This window comes from Gobio gobio, assembly GCF_949357685.1.
Source record: "Gobio gobio genome assembly, chromosome: 11".
Classification (NCBI taxonomy): domain Eukaryota; kingdom Metazoa; phylum Chordata; class Actinopteri; order Cypriniformes; family Gobionidae; genus Gobio; species Gobio gobio.
In genome coordinates this window covers 5,446,116-5,473,513 of record NC_137104.1, presented here as the reverse complement: position 1 = coordinate 5,473,513, position 27,398 = coordinate 5,446,116, and the positions used below count along the sequence as shown (strand labels likewise).

The 27,398-nt window shown below is 39.2% G+C and overlaps 1 protein-coding gene across 1 annotated transcript in view; it reads right to left on the bottom strand.

Annotated features, from left to right (window-relative positions):
- The window catches only part of csmd3b (CUB and Sushi multiple domains 3b), a gene marked incomplete at its 5' end in the record, with an annotated part of 796,761 nt that overhangs the window by 675,213 nt on the left and 94,150 nt on the right, over positions 1-27,398 (bottom strand). The window contains one exon of the mRNA XM_079829185.1: positions 25,814-26,036. Coding sequence (XP_079685311.1) covers positions 25,814-26,036 — 223 coding nt within the window. The remainder of the gene's footprint in view (positions 1-25,813; positions 26,037-27,398) is intronic.

Below are 27,398 nucleotides of genomic sequence, written 5' to 3'. Positions count from 1 at the left end.
TTGCGTGATGGGACGGCATAACCAGCGGAATGATCTTTTTGCACAGCATCCGAAATGGTTGTTGGTTGTTCTGAAATGCCTGCGCAATGCTTGGTTCGGTATAATTACATGTTCCTTCAAAATGCTCTTATTGCGCTTTGTCTGCATGCTCTGAGACGCAAATTATTATAAATGAAAATTATTATGCATGTAACCCCTCCTGTTCGAACCGCCCCGCTCTAAGTGGGACTTGAACCCTGGTCTGCCGGCATAAGAGCCGGACGCTCTAACAAAGAGACTAAAGGCTGCAACCTCTAGCGCCAGTCCCTAGAGCATCTTTTGAGATCAGAGAAGTGAGGTTTACCTGCACAGCAACTACTAGCTGACCTCCGTTACACTCACACCCCCTAAACCTTACTCCCATCCGGGCCACGGCACCAATGTAACCCCACCTGTTCAAACCGCCTGCCCCAAGTGGGACTCGATCCCGGGTAGCCGCATGAGAGTTGAACGCTCTAACAAGGAGGCTAAAGGCTGCAACCTCTAGCGTCAGTCACTAGAGCATCTCTTGAGATCAGAAGAGTGAGGTTTACTCGCAAAGCAACTACTAGCTGGCCTCCATTACATAGACAAGGGCTTATCCTACTTTTCGTAGTGATATTAAGCACCAATTCGTCAGAAAGTGGCAGTTTTGTTCTCTTCGACTAATATTTAAATGTTTAATGTGATATTTCCATTTTCCGCATAAGTTAAATCCGCATAGCTACTGACAACCAATTAATCCGATGGATATCAATGTAATCTTCACAAAAGGACAATGAGAAAAAGGAGGGAGATGGCAGTTTTTCACCAACAGTCCCTGTAGTCTCTCTCCAGAGGTGATTGTAAAGAATCAGTTTGTATTTGGATGCACCAATTGTTATGTTGTTGCTCATCGGCTTGTTCATTTACGGCCTGACAGCAGAAGGCATTAACGAGCAGTCAGGCTTGTGGAATGATGCCGCAAACACTGCTGACTTGACAATTCTGACCCGAAAACAAAGTGTTGCCGAAGTTAGATCACATACAGCTGTAGATAACTTTGGCATCAGTGCAAATCATTATTTATAATAGGCTGTACAAATCTTTGAGTTTCACTCTGAAAAAAAAACATGAATACATGAAAAAAGAAATGACTGAGCTGTGAGACAGCTTGCTATTTGCAAGACAACACAACATGTTTTCTCGGCGCATGATTAAGAAAAGTCCAGCGTTTTCCGATGACTATGCTGAGGATTTCAACATTTTGAATGAAGATGACACTCTTTTCAATCCTCTCTAGAAATGGACTGCCCACTACAACTGCCAAGCAGCAGAGGATCATTTAAAAATAAACTTGACTTGGTTCTTTAGGGGGAGAAAATGTACTCGTCAGCTAATGTATTCATCCAGCCATGAACAATCCCCAGACAAAACACTTAGACAAATGTATAGACAGCAATTTAACAGCGAAATCGGAGCCATAATGTGGATATACTAGCAGTCAAGAGTGCAGCACCAGAAGGAAGTGCACCTGAAATCCAACAAATGTCACAAAAGCAATCCTTTTTTCAAGTGAAAAGCAGTGCTTTTATGAGACCATCATGTGCTGAAAAAGACTGGAAGCTCTCCAGTACAAAGAATCTCTGCACAAAGGAAACACACAATGATGTTTTATAGCACAGTGTTGCTTTACCACAAAGCACCGTCTCCATCAAGAGATTAGTTTTCCCTTTGGAATATCTTAATCTCTGGTAATTTGAAATCTTTCCCCCCTTTGTAAAATTTAATTTCAGACCAATGCAGCCCTATTTCTTATAATAGGATGATAACATTAAACAAATATGAAAACGCTAAGCAGGATCCGCACACAAAAATGTAGGCAAAATCCAAGGTACCGACGAAGTGTTGAACCTGAAAACATTTACACTTGGCATTTCCTTGAACTTTGTATGTGACCTCAAATTTATTTGAGCTTTTGCATACATTTTGCTTCTTTCGTTGCATCTGGTTTGGATCCATGTATATGGTTGGTTGCTTTACATCAAAATTGTGAATGTTTTGCCCTCAGAACAAACCCTTACGGCATCACACATTAGCTGCCTAAATAGCATACTAACCATCATGGAACGCACAAGTGGGTACTTTGGAACACTCTACTCTACATACATAGGCAATTGATTTCAAGAGAGTTTGACGATTGCATTGCTAAGCTAATGGCGTCGTGCTCTAATAAACAAACAGCCCACACAACCACACAAATACTTTAACATTTTAATATTTAAAAAAATTAAGTACACCCCTGCAGAAAAAGAAATGCTTAAACCAGTCTAAGCTGATTTAAGATTGTCTTGGTACATTTCAGATGGTGTCGCAGCCTGGTCAATTTTGTGTCGATCTAGTTTATCTTGGTTACTAGCTGAAAAGTACTAGACAAGTGCCCAAAACCCTCTAAAACCAATCAACAGACCAGCATGTAAATCCAGCAAACCAGCTTATGCTGGCTGCTTTTTTTTCTTTCCCAGAAGGGATTATTTCTGTAATTATCAAGTATAGTAAAAGTATTGTTGTTGTTATTTTATGACACCTAAAGCATTAACAAATATTAGTCATATAGTAAAGAGTAACGATATTGTGTGTTTTTAAAAAATCAATGGGTTAATTCAAACAAACCACAGACAAAAATACAATATAAAAACGTTGGTTACATTATTTTAAGTAATATTAAGTAACTCAATGTACTCACTAAAAGGTTAGGATTAGGGTTTGGTTTTGTTTAGAGTTAGTTGCATGTACGTATGCATAATTTAAAGTTATTACTATAGTAACTACATGTAACATATGTCACATTTTCACTAAAATAAGGATCTGTGTAAAATTACTACAAAAAGTTGCTGAAAAATACTAAAACTGTGCCCAAAACCCTTGTAAAACTAGCCAGATGTAACGTGTAGGTGGCATAGAAAGCGTATGATGAAGAAGATATAATATAATAACAAAACTCAGAAGAAGTATCACGTTCACATAAACAACACCTAAACAGGAACAGATGGATAAGGATTAACTAGAAACCATAGAAACAAACGAGAACTGATATGGACATGATCGAAACTGAACTAAACTGAATATAACCGTGACAGTAGCTACCCCCATTCCCCCCTGGCCTTGCGCTGTGATGAAAATAGTCCAACAGTAGGAAAGACGGTGGAGGATTCGGTGGAGGGCGTAAAGCTGGTGAAGGACAGGAGACAGGGGTAGCTAGGCTCTGGCACCATGGTGGCACTGACGGTGGGAGGATCCAAGACCGAGTCCGGACTGAAGGGGCGTAGGGAACCCTGGGACCGATCGGCGGAAGCAGAACCATTGTGTGAGAAACCGGAGGAGCAGAGAGGCGCCTAGAAGCCTGGGGCTGAGCTGCTTGCTTGCGGGACTGAGGCAGTGACGGGGACTCGGATGACAGGGGCGACGATGGAATGATCGAGGATGACGGGGAGGTCGGAGGAATGGAGGAGCCCGATGATGGTGTAGGGGTGCAGGGTATAGGCACAGCTGGAATCCCGGAAGTCCACGGCGGAAACTGGGCATTGACTGCCAGAGACCGACCTGGAGTAACGAGGGATCCCAGGGGAGTCTTAGGGCAGACGGGCCACGGAAGCGACAAGAGAGTGGTGAGCCGAGGTGGAGACATGGAGGCCTGAGGTGCAGCCCGGGACTCGGACTCACGCTGAGCTGGTGGAGGGGAAGCCCGAGGCGAGGAGGATGAGCCGCACAAAGCGAGCGGCGGGGGCAGAGCCGAGGAGCTGGATGACTAATGGTGCCAATGGATCCAGGGGACTGGCCATAACCAATGGTGGAGATGGGACTAGGAAGTCAGGCAGGGACACAGGCAGAAGATGACCTCAGGACGGGACCGGAGCATCCAAATAACCGGACAGGACCAGTGAAGAACTGGTGGGAACTGGATCCGCGGACCACAGATCTATGTCTGCAACTGACTGCTCCGCATGTATTGACTCCGGGGCTTTGATGTCCTCTAGCTCTGGTTCTGGTCTCGGTGGGTGAGGGATAGTCCGCCGTTCTGGATCATCCAGGCCAAATACCCCAACCACTTTCGGTTCTCGGGGAGAAGGAGACGCAGTGCACAGTCCATAGTGCTTTCTTACTCGTTTCTGAGTGGTCGGTTATTCTGTAATGTGTAGGTGGCTTAGAAAGGGCACAATGAAGAAGATGGTGTAAAATACAGAGTCTTTAATATAATAACAAAACTCAGAAGAATGATCACGTAAACACATAAACAATAACCGACAAATGACTGAATAGAACAGGGAGTATATATACACACATAGTAAATGAGGGAACTAAACAGGAACAGCTGGACAAAGATGAACTAATCAGAAACCATAAAAACAAACAAAAAAGAACTAAAATAGACATGACCAAAACTGAACAAAAAAATTAACCCCCTTCTGGTGTCACGGTTAAGTGGAGTAAAAATATTTTGTGTTGTTATTTTATGACATCTAATGCATTAAGAAATATAAGTCTTATAGTGAAGTGTTATGCAATTGTGTAATTTTAACATTGAATGAGTTAATTCAAACATACAACAGACAAAAAATATATATATTTTAATCAGAGTCCTTCTGAAAGAAAATAAACAATGCTTAAACCAGTCTAAGCTAATTTAAGATGATTATCTGGTGTTTATCTGGTTTAGCTACAGGGTAGCAAAAGGTAAAAAAGTGGCCAAAACCAGTCTAAAACCAGCCATCAGACCAGGCTGTCCAGACTGAGAGTCCAGCAAATGTTGTTCTTCCTCAGAAGGGACTGAACTCAAGTACTGAGTGATATATTAGTTTTATGTAAAATCGTTATTTCTCTCGCCTCATCAGCCATTTAATTTATTGCACTGAGCTTGTTGTAGTGCATTCTGGGAGTGCTTTCTCAGAAGGACACATGAGAATCTGGCCAAAACGCGTCTGGGAGCGTCTTAAAATGCTGTTTCCGTAGGCATCGCACTAGGTTTCAGGAACAGAGCAATCGTGTATGGAAGACAAACGTCCTCGGGTCTTTCCAACCGTGGCGAAATCCATCATTAGTGCTCACGTCTGCTCTAGCATCTGTCCATCATCCGTTGTTACCGGACCTGCCATAAGTCAGAGGTCGAGCCGTGTGCTGTAGGCTGTGTTTTCCTCTCTTGGTTTGAACAGGTGAGTCCAACCTAAGATTAGAGCTGGATTTGACAGAGGGGTCATTCTGCAGGAAATCATTTGGAGGAAATGCAGACAGGCGAGCGGAGCTACTGTACAACAGTGGGATTAATAGAAAGGTTCCTCGAACAATAATAGAAATGGTTCATGCAGTCAGGGTGAAGTGCGGGTGTTTGAACAATGATAAGAATAGACTATTATGCAAGTTTCTTTCTCCAAGAAACTTAGTTTTAAGCAAGACATCTTGTATTGCATATATGCAAATCCATTTAAACTGCGGTTAAATAAATGCAGCAGCAATTAAAGTAACATCTAGATGAAAGTAGATCTAGATTGACATTATTTTATAAAAATCTATCCATCCATTCATCTATCTGACTTTGTATTTGTATCCATCCAGCCAATCCATCCATCATCCATCCAGCCAATCCATCCATCCATCCTATCCATCCATCCATCCATCCATCCATCCATCCATCCATCTATCCATCCAACCATCCATCCAACCATCCATCCATCCATCCATCCATCCATCCATCCATCCATCTGACTATGTATTTACCAATCCATCCATTCAACCATCCATCCATCCATCCATCTGACTATCTGACTATGTATTTACAAATCCATCCAAAATCAATCCATCCAAAATCAATCCATCCATCCAACCATCCATCCATCCATCCATCCATCCATCCATCCATCAGACTATGTATTTACCAATCCATCCAACATCCATCCATCCATCCATCTGATTATGTATTTACCAATCCATCCAACCATCCATCCATCTATCTATGTATTTAACAATCCATCCATCATCCATCCAGCCAATCCATCCATCATCCATCCATCCAGCCAATCCATCCATCCATCCATCCATCCATCCATCCATCCATCTATCCATCCAACCATCCATCCATCCATCCATCCATCTGACTATGTATTTACCAATCCATCCATTCAACCATCCATCCATCCATCCATCTGACTATCTGACTATGTATTTACAAATCTATCCAAAATCAATCCATCCATCCAACCATCCATCCATCCATCCATCCATCCATCCATCAGACTATGTATTTACCAATCCATCCAACATCCATCCATCCATCCATCCATCCATCTGACTATGTATTTACCAATCCATCCAACCATCCATCCATCTATCTATGTATTTACCAATCCATTCATCTATCTGACTATGTATCTACCAATCCATCCATTCAACCATCCATCCATCCATCCATCTGACTATCTGACTATGTATTTACAAATCCATCCAAAATCAATCCATCCAACCATCCATCCATCCATCCATCCATCAATCAGACTTTGTATTTACCAATCCATCCAACATCCATCCATCCATCCATCCATCCATCTGACTATGTATTTACCAATCCATCCAAACATCCATCCATCTATCTATGTATTTAGCAATCCATCCATCCATCCATCCATCCATCCATCTATCTGACTATGTATTTACCAATCCATCCAACCATCCATCCATCTATCTATGTATTTACCAATCCATCCATCCATCCATCTATCTGACTATGTATTTACCAGTCCATCCAACCATCCATCCATCTATCTATGTATTTACCAATCCATCCATCCATCCATCTATCTGACTATGTATTTACAAATCCATCCAAAATCAATCCATCCAACCAACCATCCATCCATCTATCTATGTATTTACCAATCCATCCATCCATCCATCCATCCATCTATCTATCTATGTATTTACCAATCCATCCATCCATCTATCTGACTATGTATTTACCAATCCATCCAAGTTACTTCAAATATAATTGTTAGTTAAATATAAATTGTTAAAATAATTGTTAAATATAAAATAATTGTTAAATATAAATGTTAGATTTATGCACTTGCTTTATTCTAGATGATGTAACAATGTAGGCTTTGCTTCATTTTAAACCTGTGAAAAAGCGCAAAAATCTGAAATTAAGCAGTGAATCTTGTTTTTCTTTTTAATGCATCTTGTAATGCAACATCTGGTCGCACTAAACCATCATGCTGGAATATAAACACCAGCAGACAAAGCCCATTATTCCCCCACCTGCATTTGAAGTGGTGTATCGCCAGCGCTCTTATTTGATGCTAAAATCCATTTGCAGGCTCTGAGGCCCGGCGATGACAGACCTCAGTACCGCACCTTCACTCGTCCGCGGGTGAGTTCACGCCTATCACGCTTGTCCTTGTGCTCCCCGTGGACTGCGTCGAATGCTGAGCGGGAGATGAAACAGCGTTTCCTTAGGGGTAAACACTGGCAGCCCTTCTTAATGCAACGGAGCGTCACGATTGCTCACTTCAAAGAGCCATCCTTGCTCACTTTTATACCTATTATGACAAAATTCTAACGGGGCTTGAGGTCTAATTGGGAAACTGCTGGCAAGATGAGGATAAGTAGATTACATCAAGGTGTGGAAAAGATAATCTTGCGGAGGTGAATTTGGGTCGTGAGAACATGGAGAAGATGATCGGCTTGTAGAATCAGACCTGATTTAATGTTCCTCTGATGCTGCGCAGACATGACAATAAGAAGAGATACACCAACATTTCCTTTTAAATGCTATCCTTATTTACAAACTAATTTACTACCAACTTAGTTACTACATTTTCTAGTAGTTACATGTTCCTACATGTACTTACTATAGTAATTACAAGTAACTAACCCTAACCGTAACTCTATAGTAAGTACATGTAGTTAATTCATATTACTCAGTACTTATTTGAGTGTATATATAAATGAACCCATTTATTTTTACCAAAAATGTAACATTAATGCATCCCTAATTATAATTGCAAGTTTTGTGCATACAGTATGTGCATGAATTTTTAAACAAGTCTTCTGTTATTTTCTTATACTGAAGGAAGATTATACACACTTATAATGTCATGTAATTGCTGGGAACACATCATTCCCACTATATCCAGCGATTTATCCACCTTATAAGCACATGTTGTAGCCTCATATGAAATGGAAACCAGCCATAAACCTTTTACCCCACTCCATTAAAGCGCCAACCCCTTAAAAAAAGAAACCCAAAGTGGTCCTGAATTAGTGGATAATGATGAAGGCAGTCCCTGTAGCCAGAGCCAAGGGCAATGTGTTGGAGATGAATACACTGAAAAAAGTCAGGAGAAGGGCGTAGGGGACAAGTGCAGTAGTGAATGATCACAATGGGCCAGTGGCTCGACCACTTCGGCTTTGACTTCGTGCCAGGCTGCTCTGACTTGATTTATGTTGTTTTCACAGGGTGTTGGGCCACAAAGAGGTAGAAGTGCACGAGCCCGACTGCTTCACTCACAGACATCTCCAAACTTCAATACACAGCAACTGTGCTTCAAAATCTAAAAGCTGTGAAGACCATATAACATAGAAAGCAGGAAAACGGGGTGCAGACAAATTCAAATGCAAGAGCCTATAATGCATGAAAGGCTAAAAATAAAATAGTGGTGCAAAGTTATTTTAGGACCATGAGAAAAAGCACAGACTTGTTCAAAAGTCCTCTCAGATTACTTTCTTTTGGATAAAGTCTGGCCTTTTATCTCTTGGATTAACACCAGTACTTATGCTAAAATATTAATTCAAGGAAGTTCAAACTGGTCTTTCTGCTTTATCTGTGCATTGGTGCATAAGCAGCACAACTGTTTCCAACATTGATGATAATAATCATAAATGTATCTTGAGCAGCAAATCATCATATCAGAATGATTTCTGAAGGATCGTGTGACACTGAAGACTGGAGTAATGATGCTGAAAATTCAGCTTTGATCACAGGATACATCAACTATAGGTGGATAAATGTATATTGGGACCAAAGCGATGTGGAAGGGAAAGCCATAAAGCCAGAATAAAGGTCTCTGAATAAAAACTAAATAATAATAATGAAGATTAGTTCTCACACCGGCAGAGGTGTGAAAAGTTTGTCGAGTGAGAACAATAGAAACGTGAATGGAGCAGTTCACCTCGCCAGATATTAGACATTAGACAGTGTGGCGGGAGGAGCAAACGACAGACACAGTGGGTGTGGCGTCAAGCCTCGAAGAGGCATTTATTAACATAAATAAACAGAAATGTTCACAAAGGGGAATAAAGTGTCAAACAAAACAGGGGATCAAGTGTCCTCATCGTGCCCGGGAAAGGAAGGGTAGTGAACGGATAGGATGGGTCCAGGTAAGGGGCGGGGTCTGACAGCCGCACACGCTTCTTTCTCCGGTCCGAGGCGCAAGGGGCTGCGGCTTCGATAGCTGAAATTATGGCTGCGTCCGAAAACCTAGGCAGCTGTCTTGTTGCCTCACTGCATTATCAATGACTTGTAAGTAGTGTTAGACCGATATATCGTCTGGCCAATATATCGGGCCGATATTTGCGCTTTTTTTTTTACGTGTATCGGCATCTGCCGATACAAGGCTGCTGCGTTCGCCGATATTTTTTTTCCTGCATTATTTACAGACAGGCGTCCACAGGCAGCTCTCACCGTCTTCAAACTCTCTTGCTCTCCCTCCCTCACGCATATTAATCAAAATCAATTGAGAATTGACACAATGGTAAAAGGTCGAGAGACTGAAGTTTCACGTGGAGCATTGGGAGATTTTTTCCTGAATTACCGCTGGTGTTGCTCTACAAGAGATTAAGTTAAGTGCACCTACACTCTAAAAAATGCAGTATAAATGGGTTGAAAATGGACTAACCCATCAATTGGGTTGTTTTAAGCAAACATTTAAGCCAACCGCTGGGTCAAAACAACCCAATTGCTGGGTTAGTCCATATTCAACCCAACTTGGGTTATTTTTAACCCAGCATTTTTTAGAGTGTAACCATTAAATGACTAGGTTGTAAATAGTTTTAAAATTAAGTATAGTACAGTCAGTGTGCACTTTATTATGCTGCTTGCTTGTTGCTACTGTGTGCAATAGTGTCATTATTATATTTATGCTTAAATATTTATTTTCACCACTGAACTCTTTTTTTTCTTGTTCTACCACACCTGTTTTTACTATTTGTTAAATATTGTTTTTTTTTTAGTTCAATAAATGTTCCTTTTTCAAATTGTACATTTTAAATTGTTATCATCATGATCATTGTGTCATTTTTATGTTGTAAATTGAGGGAGCAAAAGCAGTATCGGCTCCAAATATCGGCTCAAGAAAATCGGCAGCCCGTATCGGTCATCGGCTAAGGCTGATGAAAAACAATCGGTATCGGCACTAAAAAATCCATATCGGTCGATCCCTACTTGTAAGGCAGTGTTTGTGCATGAAGGCACCTCACAAAACTGATTTCAGACAGACTTCTTAAGGTCCTTTCACACTGGAGGCGATTTTGACGCGCAAAATAATTAGTGCGATGGTTTTATTTTTTGATAAGCTGTTTGAACGCGAATGTGCTGCGGCGAAAAAAACTATGTTTATTTTTTCCGTTTCGATGTTGATTTTTTTTAACACTCACAGCGACCGAAAAGGCTTAAACCAATCACATACAAGAAAACAAAGGTCACCGAATGTTCAGTTGATGTCATTAGCTATTCAATCAACATTAACCTTTGCCAGGTATCGCATTTCTCATGAGATTACAGCTGTACAGATGCTGTGTTTGCCCACTGAAGGCTACAGACAACGATAACATAACCTTTTGAGTTAAAACTCGTAGATTTTGTTTTCTAACCTAATTGTGTCCGCGACTATGGAAAGTGAATGTGTTTCCATCAAGTACGACTGTGCCACTTAAATGTTTACATTGTGACTCAACTGGAAACATAGCTGGAAACACACCTGCTCCGGATCGATTGGTTCCTGAAGTGGTTGTTTGTCTCGTCAGATGCGGCGCTACTGTCTCTCTCTCTCGAGCTCCACAAATTGTCCCACGGACATTTTAAGTAACTTAAGTGCGGAACCGGCCATGATAAAGTTTTAGCTCCTGTACAAGATTAGCATGATACTCCCCTTCAGACTCTCTGTTCTTTAAGACTGGGTGCACTCAAAACCTTCTTCTCTGTCTTTTAAATAAAATGAAAAGCTCGTCTTCACTGGATGATGAAGTGTCCGTGTTTTCTCAGCTGTTGCCGCAAATGTTTGGGAATGTTGGAGCTCTGAAACGTCACATATGTCGCAAACTCGCGTCGCAGCTGATGTGAATGGTTTTGACGCAAACTATTCGCACAAAAAATATTTTTTTCCCGCTTCGCTTTTTCATTATGCGTCCGGTGTGAAAGGGTGTAACTAAATAGTGTAACTAAATATAGAGAGCTTTAGTGAGAACTAATCAAATATTTAATTACTACAATAGTAATTTCTCGCTGAAAATGACAGAAGTAGAAAATATTGGTAAAAAAACGTACATTTACACACAAACTGACCAGCAAACGCAACTTTCGGACGCCATCTTTTTTTTCCAGCTTAACTGTCACAGATTGGAACGCAAACACAGATTGGAACACACAGGATTGTGGGATATCAAAGGCAGCGAAGGATACAAATATGCTGCCTTCAAAAATCGATCAGATGAAGGTATCTCAGGAGACAGGAAGTGAAGCTAACATTAGATTCGAACGTGCCTTAGTGCCTGCCTTGAAATGTGTCCTACGAAGGCAGTAGTTTCCAGGTTTCGGACGCAGCCTAAGAGAAATGGCGGCGAGTGATGAGGCACACCTGAATCTAATGAAGCCTCTTCACCGCCACTGTTAACTGCCAAGCGCACCTCTCCTCAGGAAGCTAGTCTCTCTTGGTTGCCGTGGCTAAAGAGGACAAGCCGGCGCGTCGAAGTGGCTGTCGGACTACACCCCTTACCTGGACCCATCCTATCCATTCACTACCCTTCCTTCATGTTTCCCGGACACAACAAGGACACCAGACCCCCTGTTTTGTTTGACACTTTATTCCCCTTTGTGAACATTTCTGTTTATTTATGTTACTAAATGCCTCTTCGAGGCCTTCATAGTTTTAGAGATAGGCCTATCTGAAATTAAACATAAGCAGAGCTTGTGTTTCTAAGTTGCTACACCGCAGCCGCATAATATTTGTATACATTTAAAAATATATATTCTTAATTTTTGGTTTGTTTGTTTAAGCTCATAAGCTCAACAAGAGTCTTGAACTGTAAACTCTCAAGTGTTGGCTTTCTAAATATATGTTGGTTATGTGTCTATTCAGAATGACTTATGAGCAGCAACCATGTCATTTATGCCCCACTTGCCAAAATGTGGGATGTGGGGAAAAGGGCTCAAACACATTCAAATGGAAAAAATATAATTTAAAATTGTACCCAATTCACACTTAAATGTGCTGCACATTCTCTTAAGGTCAGACTGAAATGATCAGGGATCATATTAAACGGAATAATTTTCAGCGAAGTCGTTTTCAGACTAATTTTAATAGCTGCTCTTTTTGGTCTGGGAAGGAAGCCTGAGTTCTGAAGGTTACCTTATGTTTTCATAGTAGCTCTTTTATCTCAAAAGATCAAGGAAAATTTGATTCCTCATGATATGATCTCATTAAGGAGTTATTTCTACCTGATCCGACCCTTAAAATCACTTTCATTAGTGTAACCTAATGTAGTCAGGCTGATTGGGTCACAGTAAATAATGTTTTTAACTTACATAAAACCAGTTAATTTAGATGTTACCACGTGAAACTTATTTTTAGGTTACCTGTTTTTTTTTTACAGTGTATTTGTGTGCAGGAATTTAAGCAGGTGTGGATTGCAGTGTATTCGGCCACCTTATTCAACAACAGATGTTCATGCAATGGACTTCATCATGGTCAACAAGGCATGAAGCTTTTCCACGCTGTTGGGCTAATACTGTTATTAGCTTGTGAAATGGAACTCTAACTGCGGCTGCAAAATGAAAAACAGGGCGAGAGGGAGAGAGAGAAAACCGAAAGAGAGGAAAATACAGCATTTGGACACTTCAGTATATGCGTAATTGTGTTTAAATTATAGTTTAAAAATGTCAAACCAGCTGGCATGCATTTTAAATATAGCACAAACACAATTTTCAAGGTCAATCAATCAATCAATCAATCAATCAATCAATCAATCAATCAATCAATCAATCAATCAATCAATCAATCAATCAATCAATCAATCAATCGATCACTCAATCAGTGAATTAAGCAGGGTTATTATAGTTAACTGAAAATAATGCTTTAAATAAAATAAATGGTAACTAATATAAAATAAAATATTAAAACACTTATTTTAGCTAGTTGCCACAACAACATTTCTCATTTTCATTTAGTTTAAATATAAAAACTGAAATAAAAAATGAATAAAAACTACATATTTAAAAAAAATATATAAAACCAAAATTACTAAAACTTTAACTAAAATGAAAATGGAAAAAAAAATGATTTTTTTTTTTAAATAACAACTATAATAGTATCTCATGATGCTAAAATAACACTGGAATGATGACTGTGACTATAAAGCTCTAATAAAGGCAATCAAATGATAGCTCTGTGTTGTAAACAGACTGAAATTTAAGTCAATATTCTCTGAAAAGTTCTTATACCACGTTCAGGAGAGTCAAAGTATGAATAGTTTTTTGTCTAAATGATTTGTTGTTGGTTCAGACTGAACTCGCTGACTCAGAATGATTCAGTTGCAACAGTTAGCGGCTAACACGAGAGAAGAATATCAGTGGATTTTGACTTATATTTTGGTCTGTTTGTCACACAAAGATGTCATATGATCTCAGAAGACTTGGAATTGAGTGCAATATGTCAAATGGACCACATTTATGGTGCTTTTTGGCCCTTTTTGAAGCTTGACAGCCACAATCCTCATTTGTTTTCATTATATTTGAAAAGAGTGAAGTCATACAGATTTTCAGTGACATGAATAATGAGAGAATTAAAAAAATTTTGGGGTGAATTATACTTTTAAGTGGGATTTTTAGATGTCCAAATACTATAAAAGATAGTTTTATATTAAATATATATATGATAGTATATTAAATTAATGGTACACTAACGTACAGACAAAAGACACTTAAACAAAACACTACCGTTTAAAAGTTTGAAATAAGTGTGGTCATAAAAAAAAATAAAAAAAAGTAAATATAAATATATATATTATACTTTATTCAGCAAGGTTGCGTTAAATAGGTCAAAAAGTGACAAAGAAGACATTTCGTTTGAACTTTTGATTAATCAAAGAAAGAAAAAAAACACGGTTTTCCACAAAAATATGAAGCGGCACAGTGTTTTCGACACTAATGATAATCATAAATGTTTCTTGAGCATTAAATCATCATATTAGAATGATTGTTGAAGGATCATGTGACACTGAAGACTGGAGTAATGATGATAGATTCAGCTTTGATCACAGGAATAAATTACATTTTACAATATATTAAAATTGTAATAAGATTTCACAATATTATACTGTATTTTTGATCAAATAAGTGCAGCCTCGCTGAGCATAAGAGACCTTGATCAAAAACATCTTATTTAAAAATGTATTAAAATCGTATTAAAACAAACACTGACAATCAAGCGACGAGTTTTGCTTTCCCAGAATACATCTGTACATACAAACAATACAGCCCATGCTGCACTTTGCACATTTACCACAAGATGTCAGTAACTCAAGCTAGACAGTGCAATAGATGAAGACCGAGCCAGAGAGAGAGAGAGAGAGAGAGCCCTCTTTCCCTCCACCGTGGCTTTGCTCTTGGCAGAAAACACTGCACAGCAACAGACCAGACTGCTACTCCTTTACATACACTAGATAGGGATAAAACGTAGCCTGTCACTCTCTCTCCCTCTCTGGCCATTCAAAACAAGCCACTTGGTATGTGAGACATCTTCCGAGAAGCCACACGAATGGCGTGTCAGTCTTCTCTTACAGGCCGTTGGAATATAATGGAGTGGCAGACTGTATTCTGAGCCCACAGTCGATACTTGTAACCCATGGTTGAATGAATTTCACCCTGCATTCCTCGAAAGTGTAATGAGAGCGACTGGGTGAAGAGGAGAGGTTAGTTTGTGGGTTTTACAGCCACTCCGATGATGAACTGAATGGCTGTGGTACGTGTTAAGTCTGAAAGCGGTGCATTTAAAGGGACAGTACACCAGAATAATGTACATTTGCCCTTTTTATAGACACTATTAAAGGGTTAGTTCACCCAAAAATGAAAACTATCCCATCATCCTAGGTGTATATGACTTTCTTCCTTCAGCCGAACACAATCAGAGTTAAAAATATCCTGGCTCTTCCAAGCTTTATAATGGGAGTGAATGGTACCTGAGATTTTGAAGCCCGAAAAAGCACATCCATCCATCGTTAAAGTAATCCATATGGCTCCAGGGTGTTAATAAAGGCACAAAAAAAATCCATATTTATAACTTTATAAACTATAAACACTGGCTTCCGGTAAAGGCCGTATGGAGGTCACTCTTCTGCCGGAACTAGACTTGCATAAGGCCGTTACCGGAAGTCAGTGATTATAGTTTATAAAGTTATACATATGGATATTTTTCTTCGCTTCAGAAGGACTTGAATAACCCCCTGGAACCGTATGGATTAATAACCCTTTCGTTATGTTCATGGATGAAAACAGCCACTAAATTAAACTGCTGTAAAAATGTATCAGATAAATATTTTTTTTTCCTATTTTTTTTGCATAAACCTATTAATCAACCTCAGTCCTGATCAAAACTACTAAATGTTTTTTTTAAAAATTCAGGATTTTAACTCTTTAATTGCCAAATTCATAAATGATACACATACAAAAAAACATACAAAATGACTATTTTCAATATAAAAAGTGATTGTGGACTGGATTTTTTTGTACCTTTTATCACAGTCTTGGACATGTCAAAGATTAGAAACAACATTGGCTCTGATGCATTGTTAGTTTTTGTGCAGCATCAGATTTTATTTTTTTCTCCCTCATTTACTGTTCGTAGCTGTTTTTGCCCCATTGACTTCCATTATAACCACATTTTTTGATTGCAACGCCATGACACCATATACTCATGCATTTTTGATTGTTGATGGTTTTCCCTGTTGGGAAGAGGTCAAATTTGTACATTTTACAGTTGATAACCAGGTGACACCATTAACCCTTTAGATAGGACTGTGCAAAAAGAGCTTAGTTTCTGGCTTTTCATGGAGTTTTCTATGGACTTTTATATGGAGTATAACAGCATATTTTTTGAAAAAGTTCAAAGCATTTTCCCAAAATATACGTTAAAATAATTCCATTTGCTGAAACACAGAGAAAGTTATGGCCAAATTAAGACTCAAAAACCCCCCATAGTGGATGAAAACATCCCCAACAGCACATAAGGGTTAATCTTATGATGGACGGATGCACTTTTTTGGCCTTATAAAAGTTTAAAGAGTTAGGTACCATTGTGTTCGGCTGAAAGAAGAAAGTCGTATACACCTAGGATGGCATGAGGGTGAATAAATTATGGGATGAATTGTAATTTTTGGGTGAGCTAACTCTTTAAACTGTCGTGTTATGGTAAGCACTATGTGACGAGTCTATTCAAATTCATGCTTTTGTGACATGCTCGTAGAATGACATAATGACAGGATTTTAATGTTTGGTGAAAAAATGTTAAATGTCATCTGTCTGACAGCAAATTATCAGTGGATCTGTAGTGATGTGCAGGCATGCTGCATGCTTTTATAACCATTTCTCAGTCTTCCCGCATGCTTTCGCATCTCATGCATATGCATGACTTAAAGACACAGGCATGAATTAAGTTTAAATCTCAGTGCCTTTTGATTTTCACATTCCGTCCATGCCTCAGTACAGTGCTCCTGCGCTGACACCTCCATCACACGGCAAAACAAACGGCAAATGATTTATGGCGATGGGTAGCTTTGAGTGACAGGACGGGGATGAATAATTGCTGGTGGCTGCTCTGGCTTCCTCTGTCCCATCCCCGCTACATGCTGATGACTAATTACATTGCTAGCTCCACAGGCTAAGCGTCTGCAATTACACCTGGCTTCACTCAGGGGGTCTCTTACACAGTCTGACACACATAGTGACACCCGGCATTACTACATGAGCCGCTCGCACCCAGCAGCCACATGTATGAGTGCTCTCTCAGACGGAGGAGAAGAACGAAGGAAAAGTATACCGTATCTCAAAGTGAAGGTGAAAGGGAGCACAATGGAATAAGATAAAAGACAACTACTAATAGAGAAGGGAGACTCTTAGGATATATAGGATATATGACTATTGAGAAATCATCAACAAGCGTGGCATAAATGACAAAAGATTCCTGCTCATAAGTCATTCTGAATAGGCACATAACCAACATATACAAAGCCAACAATTGAGAGTTTACATTTCATGACTCATGACGGGCTGTTGTTAATGTGGATATATATATAATCTGAAACATAAAAAAGCGAATTATTAGGAATATCTATATTTTAAATGTATAAACATATGGGGCCCTATTTTAACGATCTGAAACGCAAGTGTCAAAGCGCGAAGCGCAAGTAACTTTGTGGGCGGGTCTCGGCGCAGTTGCTATTTTCCCGGCGGGATAAATGGCTCTTGCGCCCGGCGCAAATCTAAAATGGGTTGGTCTGAAGTAGCTTCATTATTCATAGGTGTGGTTTGGGCGTAACGTGAATAAACCAATCAGAGCGTCATCCAACATTCCCTGTAAAAGCAGGTGCGCAAGTTCCATTATGGATTGCTATTATTATGGCGTATTTACCAGGCGCACGCCAGGAGCGGTTCACAGCCGAGGAGACTGATGTGCTTGTAAGAGCAGTGAAAGACAGGGAAGTTGTGTTGTATGGGGATGGGAGAAACCCACCCAAAATAGCGTCGGTTAAACAGGCGTGGGAGGAAATAGCCACAATTGTTTCATCAGCTGGCATCCCCAGGACGTCGCACCAGTGCCGCAAGCGCTACAATGACATCAGAAGACAGGGAAAGTCCAAGCTTGCCAGCATCAATCGGGCACGCCGTGTAACGGGAGGTGGATCTGCCTCTACTCAGGACCTGACGCCAGCAGAGGACATCGCTGCGTCCACCCTCACCGATTTTTTTTCCTGGTTCTTGACGGACAAACCAATTTGTTAGATGTCCTTATATACATATATGTCTTGCCAGAAGTTGCCACTATTGGGCAAACAGGTCTCCTTAATTATTAGACTACAATTAGCCTGAATAATTTGTAAGCTAGATTTATGCCTATTTTTTCACATCTTCGTGGCACACCACAATGATTTCCGTCATCTCATGTGTTAATATTTTTTAGTGTAACAATTTATGATTTGCAAAAATAACTGTTGTATCTGTGTAGATTACATGAGCAAAGTGTATGCGCGTTGTGCACGCTATACATTATGGTCAAGCATGCGCCCTTAAAATAGCATAATGAACAACGCGCAACGCGCCACTGACTTTAGACTAGGTTTTTTCTGGTCAGTGGCGCAATTGTTTAATGGAACAGCAAAATAGCACCAGAGATTGTTTGCGCCAGAACACGCCTCCTTTTTTGCGCTGGACCGCCCAGGGAGCGCAAGTTCATTCACTAGTTTAGCGACGTGCTTCTGTGGAGGGAAAAGCGCGCTTTGCGCGGGTGCAAAATAGGAATGACACATGCGTCGGTGTACAAAGTCAATTGCGCTGGGTGCAAGATAGGGCCCATGATGTGTATTTGTTGTAGAAAATTAAGCTGAAGCCACAAGTCTGCTCATGCTTTATTTCAAATCTGAGGATGTGTAAAACTAGATTCATTTGTATGAAACATTTTCACATGCCATGTGAGTTTTTAAAGAAGGCTAAGATGCTAATAAAATATTATATTGCCCTGTAACAGGGGCGATTCTAGGATTTTCATTTTAGGGGGGCTCAGCCCCCAGTGAGGGTATGAAAAAAAAATGGTAACACTTTAGTTTAGTGTCCAATTCTCACTATTAACTAGTAGCTTATTAGTATGCATATTAAGATATTGGCTGTTTATTATTACTTATAAAGCAAATATTAATGCCTTATTCTGCATGACCATATTGTACATCCCTTAATCATACTATGTAGGCAGGTTTATAATCACTGAGATCCCAAATGTGAGGTTTGGGGGGCATGGCCTGTTGAGAATTTTTTATTTCTATGTTCTGAACGGCAAAAAATTTGATAACAACAGCTTGAAAACCATGTCTGTGGGCAGAAATGACTGATACAGTTTTTTCCATTTTTGTAAGTGAAAAAAAGTAAACATATGTTTAACTGATATTTATACGTTTTATGAATCATTTTTGTAGACATTTACTGAATTTACTGAATTACTGAATAGTTAATTTACTGAAGGCTAACAGGAAAGCTAGGAAACTAAATGTATTAAATTAATTCACAATATGCACACATTCATTACTTATCTTATGCCCCTTATTACTAATATTATTTTGTTAATATTTCTTGTTTGTAAATTATATTATAAATTACATTACATAGGCCTATTTCAAATCAAAATGACGAAATTAGACAAAAGTTTATTAATTTGCGTGAATATTTTTGTCATTTGTTTAACATTTCTGACTTAAAGAAGCAGCTGTCAAATATAAAATGTTTAGTTTAGCTACTTACATATCTCGCACTTGACGCCGAGTCGTGCTGCTAAAATTAAGCATAAAGCCCGCCTACTCTGATTTGATTGGTTTTCTCAAATATTTTGACATTGAGGAGCGGTGACAGACCAATGAGGCTCAGATTAACGCACACAGCTCTTCTGACTTCTGACGTTCGCTCTATTCGATGCCGCTGCGGATTGAAGAACACGCTGATTAATCCAGATTAAAAGACGGGACGAAGCCGAAGCCTCCCGCCAGTTTCATATGTTTGAAAGATTTTTTTAGGGGGGCTGGACAGAAGTTCAGGGGGGGCTGAAGCCCCCTTAAAAAGGGCCTAGTGACGCCAATGCCCTGTAAACACCCACTTGGAATCTATTGTTGATGACTGATGTGGCAAACTGCCCCATTTACGTTTTTATTGTTCTCATTCGACAAACTGTGCACTTTTGACCTAAGAGCCCTAATGGACGGTGTTCAGTGATGCTATGTGAACACAAATACCCCGCAGCAGACATGACTGAACATGAATGCGTATTTTTATTCTATTCAAAATATCAGGTCCCTATTGATAATTTTGCATTCGTGACATAAATTAAAGGGGTCATATGCAGTGAAGGGAATAACGGCATTATAGATAAATGGCGTTACTAACAGAATTATTATTTTCAGTAACGAGTAACAAATTACTGTTTCTCCCATTACAACGGCGTTAACGTTACTGAGAATAAAATGCGGCGTTATAATTGAGCTCACTGAATCGGTTTTCATCCGAGCAGGCTCTCTGTCAGCCGGACCTGCAACGTGTGTGTGTGTGTGTGTGTGTGTGTGTGTGTGTGTGTGTGTGTGCGTGATGATGATTGGTGGGTGGGAGACAAGGTTGAGGTTGATAGGTTGAGTTCACACACACGCACACGCATATGCACAGTCACACACACACACAGAGCGATGGCAAGTCAATCGACTTCAAAGGTAGCTTTCGCAAACTGGAAGTATAAGCGCTACTTTTCCCTCGTTGAGGTGAAAGGTACGGATGTTTATGTAACGTGCAACTTATGCCCAGGAAGAAAGAGTCTCTCCACGTCAGTGGCAAGTAATTCTAATCTAATCAAGCGCCTCACATCATCACAGGCCGCCACAAGATGAGTGGCTAAAAACCCAGGTGATAACGTGAGCTCCACTACCAAAGGAGTAGTATAGTACTGATAATATTTACCATAATGCATTGAATTTGATAGGTGTCTCTCACATTGTCCCACAGCAACATTACAATAGTGTACATTAATGTACAATGTTTTATAATAATAATTTATTAATCCAATTCATTAATTTAACATATTTAATATTGGGGGCATCCAAGTTATTTGACATATTTGAACATTTGAAAAAAAAAAAAAGTAACACAGTTGTTACTTTCCCTGGTAATTAGTTACTTTTATAATGATGTAACTCAGTTACTAACTCAGTTTCATAACTCAATAACTCAATATTTTTAAGAAGTAACTAGTAACTATAACTAATTACTTTTTTAAAGTAACGTGCCCAACATATGATGGTTCTAAAAAGAACATTATGTTGTGTATTTGGTTAAATGGTTTGGTTCACATGGTTTTAGTTATAAAAAAAAGTAATTATTTTACACATACTGTACATTATAGTTGCTCCTCTATGCCCCTCCTTTCTGAAACACATTGATTTTCACAAAGCTCATTTTTCTGAAAAGCGCGGTGTGCTCTGATTGGCCAACGATCCAGTGAATCGTGATTGGCCCAAATACCTTAAGCGCATTGATGGAAATGTCACGCTTCTTACCATATTTGGAGCATCAGCTCCCAAAACAAAGCAATATTGACAGATGATAATGTTGGTTCTACCTTATCAATTCGAGCCAGAATCTGATCTGGATAAAGCAGATGGCCAAGCTGATCGATCAACGTTGTCAGCGCGACTGGACCACAGAGTATCAGATTGGTAAGTTTGCATTAGTTATCATAGAAATGACAAAGACGTAGAAACGGTCCTCCGAGAAATTGCCTTAGTATTTCTAAAGCATTTCTTTTCCTACTATGGAAGTCAATGGTTACCAACATTCTTTAAAATATCTTCTTTTGTGTATTCAACAGAAGAAACTCGTACAGGTTTGGAACAACTTGGAGGTGAGAAGATGATGTTTTCCTTTTTGTGTGAATGATCCCTTTAATGAGGACTGGTAATGAGGATTTTGATTCATCCCAGTGACTCATTCTTTTGATACTGTCCACCAAAAAGAATCATTAAAATGTGTGCACTGATTAATTCAGTGAGTCTTGTAGGTTATTTATTTGATTAAATACAATGTTAATGAGCATTACAGTATATCGTCCACTCTACATATATATATATATCGGTCTTGGTCTTTAAAAAAATAACATATCAGTCAATCATTATTTAAGACATGAGTGATATTCTCACACATAATACCAGATATTTGTGCAATTACAGTTTGAGAGGGGGCGCTTAATTGCTTGCCAACCAAACGATCATTTAAACCTATTTAGAATTTGTTTTGATCTATCCGAGCAAAGCTGTAAATGATTCAGACAGATCTGTACATATTTAAAGATTAATCACTAAAAATCTTCAGATGTCAGGCTCAGTCCCTGGCATTGTTAGTTTATAATTAATTTAAACGGCACTCTTTTTAGAGTCCCAGCCTGGTCACATTATTAATCATTACTGATGTACAATAAGGACAGAAGACATCTATCACCCATCAACATCTGAGACTGCATCGCCCACACAGGTTTCACAGGCAAGAAAGAAAGAACGAGCAAACAAACGAATGAACAAATGCAGCGGCTGCGATGTGACACTTAAAAGATTTTATATAGGTCAATACACCCTCAGTGTGCTCGGACAGAGACGCCTTGCGGGGTCATTAAAGTCTAAATGAAAACACATTCATCAGAATAATTAAATATAGGACATATATATGGACATATATGAATATATATAAAATATAATCGGCTGTTAGACGCAATAAAATATCTATGGACGATGGTGGCGGCCATAAAAAAGCAGTATATCTCTCCTTTCAAACAGATGAGCGAGAGAGAGAGAGAGAGAGAGAGATAGAGAGAGAGAGAGAGAGAGAGAGAGAGAGAGAGAGATAGAGAGAGAGAGAGAGAGAGCGAGAGAGGGCTCAATCCCTAATTGCAGTGCATAATTTAAAACGGCTGAATAGCAACATGCAATTTGTCTCAGATGCCAGCAAACATGGCAATGCAAGACACAAATGTAGTGCCTGCAGAATCCTGCATTATTTACTTCTTGAACTGTTTAATTAAGCTCTGTCATTATTCCTCCTTCCTCTTCTCAACACCTACCCCCTTCTAATATCTCCTCCCTGCAGGACAGCAAGAGAGCAATGAGAGGAAGAATGAGAGGAGGAGAAGTAAATGAGAAGCTACAAGACACAAAATGCCTCCTTGGGCAACGTGTCAATGTTTTCCTTTCGCGTTGTCGTTTTATAACTTCCTGTTTGGGGAGGAGGTGGCTTTCATGACTGTGAACAGTGTTTCAAATATAGCCATATATATTTATATAGATGGCCATGGAAAAGAGAGACCAGACTGAATAATGTCTGCTGAAAGCTGGGTAACAGCTGGGATCTGTCAGGTATCGATCTATTCTGCAAATGGGACCCCAAATCCCAGATCACCTTTACTTCATTGCCTAATGCATAATACGCACTGACAAACATATGCATCTCTAAGGGTCCTATCATACACCCGGCGCAATGCGACGATGTCCAGCTCCATGTTGTTTAAATAGCAAATGCACTCGCGCTCATCTGTTCGCCCATGGTCTGAAAACCAGGTGTGTTCAGGAGCATTGTTGGCGAGTTGCTATTTTGAGGAACTGAAAACGACTGTGCCATTGACCAACACAAACCTGCTCTAAAGTCAATAGCTTAGTATTTTTCTTTTATTTTAAGGGTGCGTTAGTAATATGGTTGCACAACGTGCGTACACTCTGATTATTACACACACAGGGACACGCAGGAGCACACAAACATGCCAAATATTACATATAAATTACATATAAAATGATTCCTGTCTGGGGAAGCGTTAATTTTTCCTCTCGCAAATTCCGCCATGTAAATGGTGAATCCGCTATGGTGCGAGCGCAACTGGCTTTTAAAGGGAATGGGAGATGAGACTCTGATTTGTTTATCGCACGATATGCCCAAAACACATCCATGACTCATTAAGAGACGAGGGACAACCCTTTTGGACCATGCGCTGGGTGCGCCAACCGTTTTTTCCGTAATTAAACTAGCAAAAGTGGATTCGGACACGCCCTAAGTGCGCCTGTGCCATACGCTCAGATCGTTATAGGGCCCTAAGACACAAACACACACAAATCTGCCACACTGCAGGACTATTAACTAAATAGTAAAGACAAAAATGGTGTAAACGCTCGACCCGGTACAAGATAAGATAAATTCATATAGAGTTTATCCAAAAATCTGATGATTAAGAAAGAAAAATCTATAGACATGGACTACCCTCTGTCTTATTTACTACACATACACTCTGATGTATGTCCCATTTTCAGTCTGGTCTCATTGGAAAAACCTACCTTTTTGCAAACACCAAAATACGTATCAATACGTACATATTGCAACAGTTTCAAAGTGAGATGTCCACTGGGTTGCGCTAAAAGCTTTTTTCTGGAACAGAGGAGCGTGAATCTGGCAACGTTTTGTTACGTAGGTTTTTTTAACGTACACCTACACTAAACCCTAAACCTCCCTGATAGTGTTAACAAAAGCAAATGTGACAAAAATACAATTGTAACCATGTCTTTCACGGGATTCGTACCTGAGCTTTCAGCATTGCAAGTGCAAATCTGTACCAGCTTAGCTAATGAGCAAGCTTGGTATGTCAGAAAAGGCAAAAATATGGAGCTGGGTAAGTGATGCACACTCCAAAATGTATTCGTTGACAAATCATGGACTATGGTAAAAAAAACCCTGATAAAAAGTGTTTTCTGTTTTACTGCCTCTAGTGTTCATTTCTGTTGGAAACTGCAGTAATGTGTACGTATTGGTGCGTATTTTGGGGTTGCAAAAACATTGCCACAGGTACGTTTTGCCAATGAGACCAGGTTGCCCATTTTAACATCCTTGTCTGCTGTCCCAGTACATGACGTTGCTGATACAGAGTGAAATATAAGCACATTCGACATACAATGTTTTTCCTGGAATTTCCAACAGTCATGTCCACTATGATATTGCCCAGATCTGACCATAAACAGCTCGTACATGTAATGAATTGCATGTCATTTATTTGCCCTTTATGCATGTTCACACTGGTGCCATCACTGTGGACTTAAAATGGTGGGGTGGCACTTTATTTTACAGTCCTGTTCCCCATGTACTATGTACTTATTACAGTAAATACAATAACTGGGTAATAACTAGGTTCTAACCCTGAACCTACCCCTAAACCTAACCTTAACCCATGCAATTACCTTATATTACACAGTACTTTCTTAGGTAAGTACATGTAAGTGCACATACTGTAAACTAACTTGCAACCAATGGTGGAGTTGTTTTAGTAGAAGACATGCTTATTTTCTTTGCAACGAAATTGGTGTTAAATCCATTCAAAGCCATACAAATCTGTTCTTAAAATAAAGGCTTAACCAAAAAGTTTTATGTACATAGCTTTTATGCATGTAACTTTATTAGACTGAGAGTCGATTGCAAAGAAAGAGGAGTCCATGAAACAATGGCTAAGTTAGAATATAGTGCTTCATTTTTTTTGTGTAATTATCCAGGGAGAGTTTTTGGCAGGACTTTCTTTTGGCATCACAGTCAAGATGCTAACAGGCAGACCGTAAATTTTATCCAGCATCCTTCCATGGTCAGATATCTAGTTTTCTGTGCTTTATTCTTCGGATGCAGTAATGATACAGCTGTATGCTTATGGCTTCATGAAAACGGGTCATTATAAACAGCACCCACCTCGTCCTGAAGTTAGCTGGATGCGGGTGTCCATCGTAGAGGGATAAAAAGTCATAGTCCTCCTCCACCGCGAATGACTGAAAGACTATTTGAATTCGGTTGCCCTCCTCTGCTACAATAACCCACGTACAGTTTGCCCCGTTCTGATATCCATATGGAAAACCAGGACTTTCAATGGTCCCATTCCTTCCTTTTAATGTTCCACCACATGTATATATGAAACCTGTAAAGCAAAAAGAGAGATAGGGTCAGAAGAATGACACGATTATGACACTTGAATCATAACAGGTCTCATTCACAGAAATCATAATTCATTGACAAGTGTACATCTATATAACATTTAGAACCAACTTAACTACATGTAAAAGAAATGTTATGATTATAGAACAATTACTATATTAAAAAAATGATGGAGGCATAAGAAACGCGTTTTTATTTTATTTGTATTAACCCCCTCGAGTCGGTGGTCGCGCCAGATTTTTTTATTATACATCATTATAATCTGTTAAGTTTCTATTTTTTTTTTGTGTACAGTCACAATAAAAACAAATTGTGGTGCTTTTTCAAAATAAAGAAAACAAACATGATGCCTCTCTGTAAATGAGGTCTGATCTGATTGTCTTCAGAAAATGACCTGTAGCTTAGTGCAAACTTATCACACAAACATGAGACATATGTCTAAAGAAACGTTAAAATGTCAGGTTTTAAATAATGTAAATCAAATTGAAAACAAATATTCTGCGTTTATGTAATCTGTTTGAAAACAGAGAGATGTCAGTTGTTCGTGAGCCACTTCCACCTTCCCGGGAATGCGACCACAAACGCGTGTTCTATTGAGATTCAATTTTGTAATATTATAGGTAAGGTTGTGTGGAAAGTCCTTATATTGAGATGTTTTATCTTATTGCTAAATGCATGTTTTTATTTCCTCACTTTTAGAATGAATAATAATTTGGGAAGTCTGCAAAAAAGTACCTTTTTGTGCTCATATTAACTACGACTCCTAATTGCTGCTCATTAATAGATAGTAAGTTGTTAAGTTTAGGTATTGGGTAGGATTAAGGGATGTAGAATATGATCATGCAGAATGAGGCATTAATATGTGATTTATAAAGTACTAATAAACAGCTAATACCCTAGTAATATGCATGCTAAAGCAACTAGATAATAGTGAGAATTGGACTCTAAAACTAGTGTTGCCAAACACTTGTACACAATTGTTAATGACTTCACAATTACCAATTCCTACAGCAATGCATTTCCATTCTTTGATCTCGTAAAATTCCATACCGCTATCTATGATAAATACATGTTTATGTACACTACTGTATCAAAGACACAACCATCATGTCTCTTACAGAGACTCAGCAGCTACAATCACATTCAACATGTCGAAACTGACAGTAAACAAAGTGATAGTGACACCAAATCTCATTGGTTTTGTGTAAAGTGCCAAAAAGTCAGCGTGTTCCTCTAACTTGTGAGTGAACTAGCCCTTTAATTGTACAGCTATACAGTTGATTTGAGAGTGTAAGCTTGAGGATGGTCAGTGCAGTCTGGCGTTCATTCCTGGCTGTTTTATTAG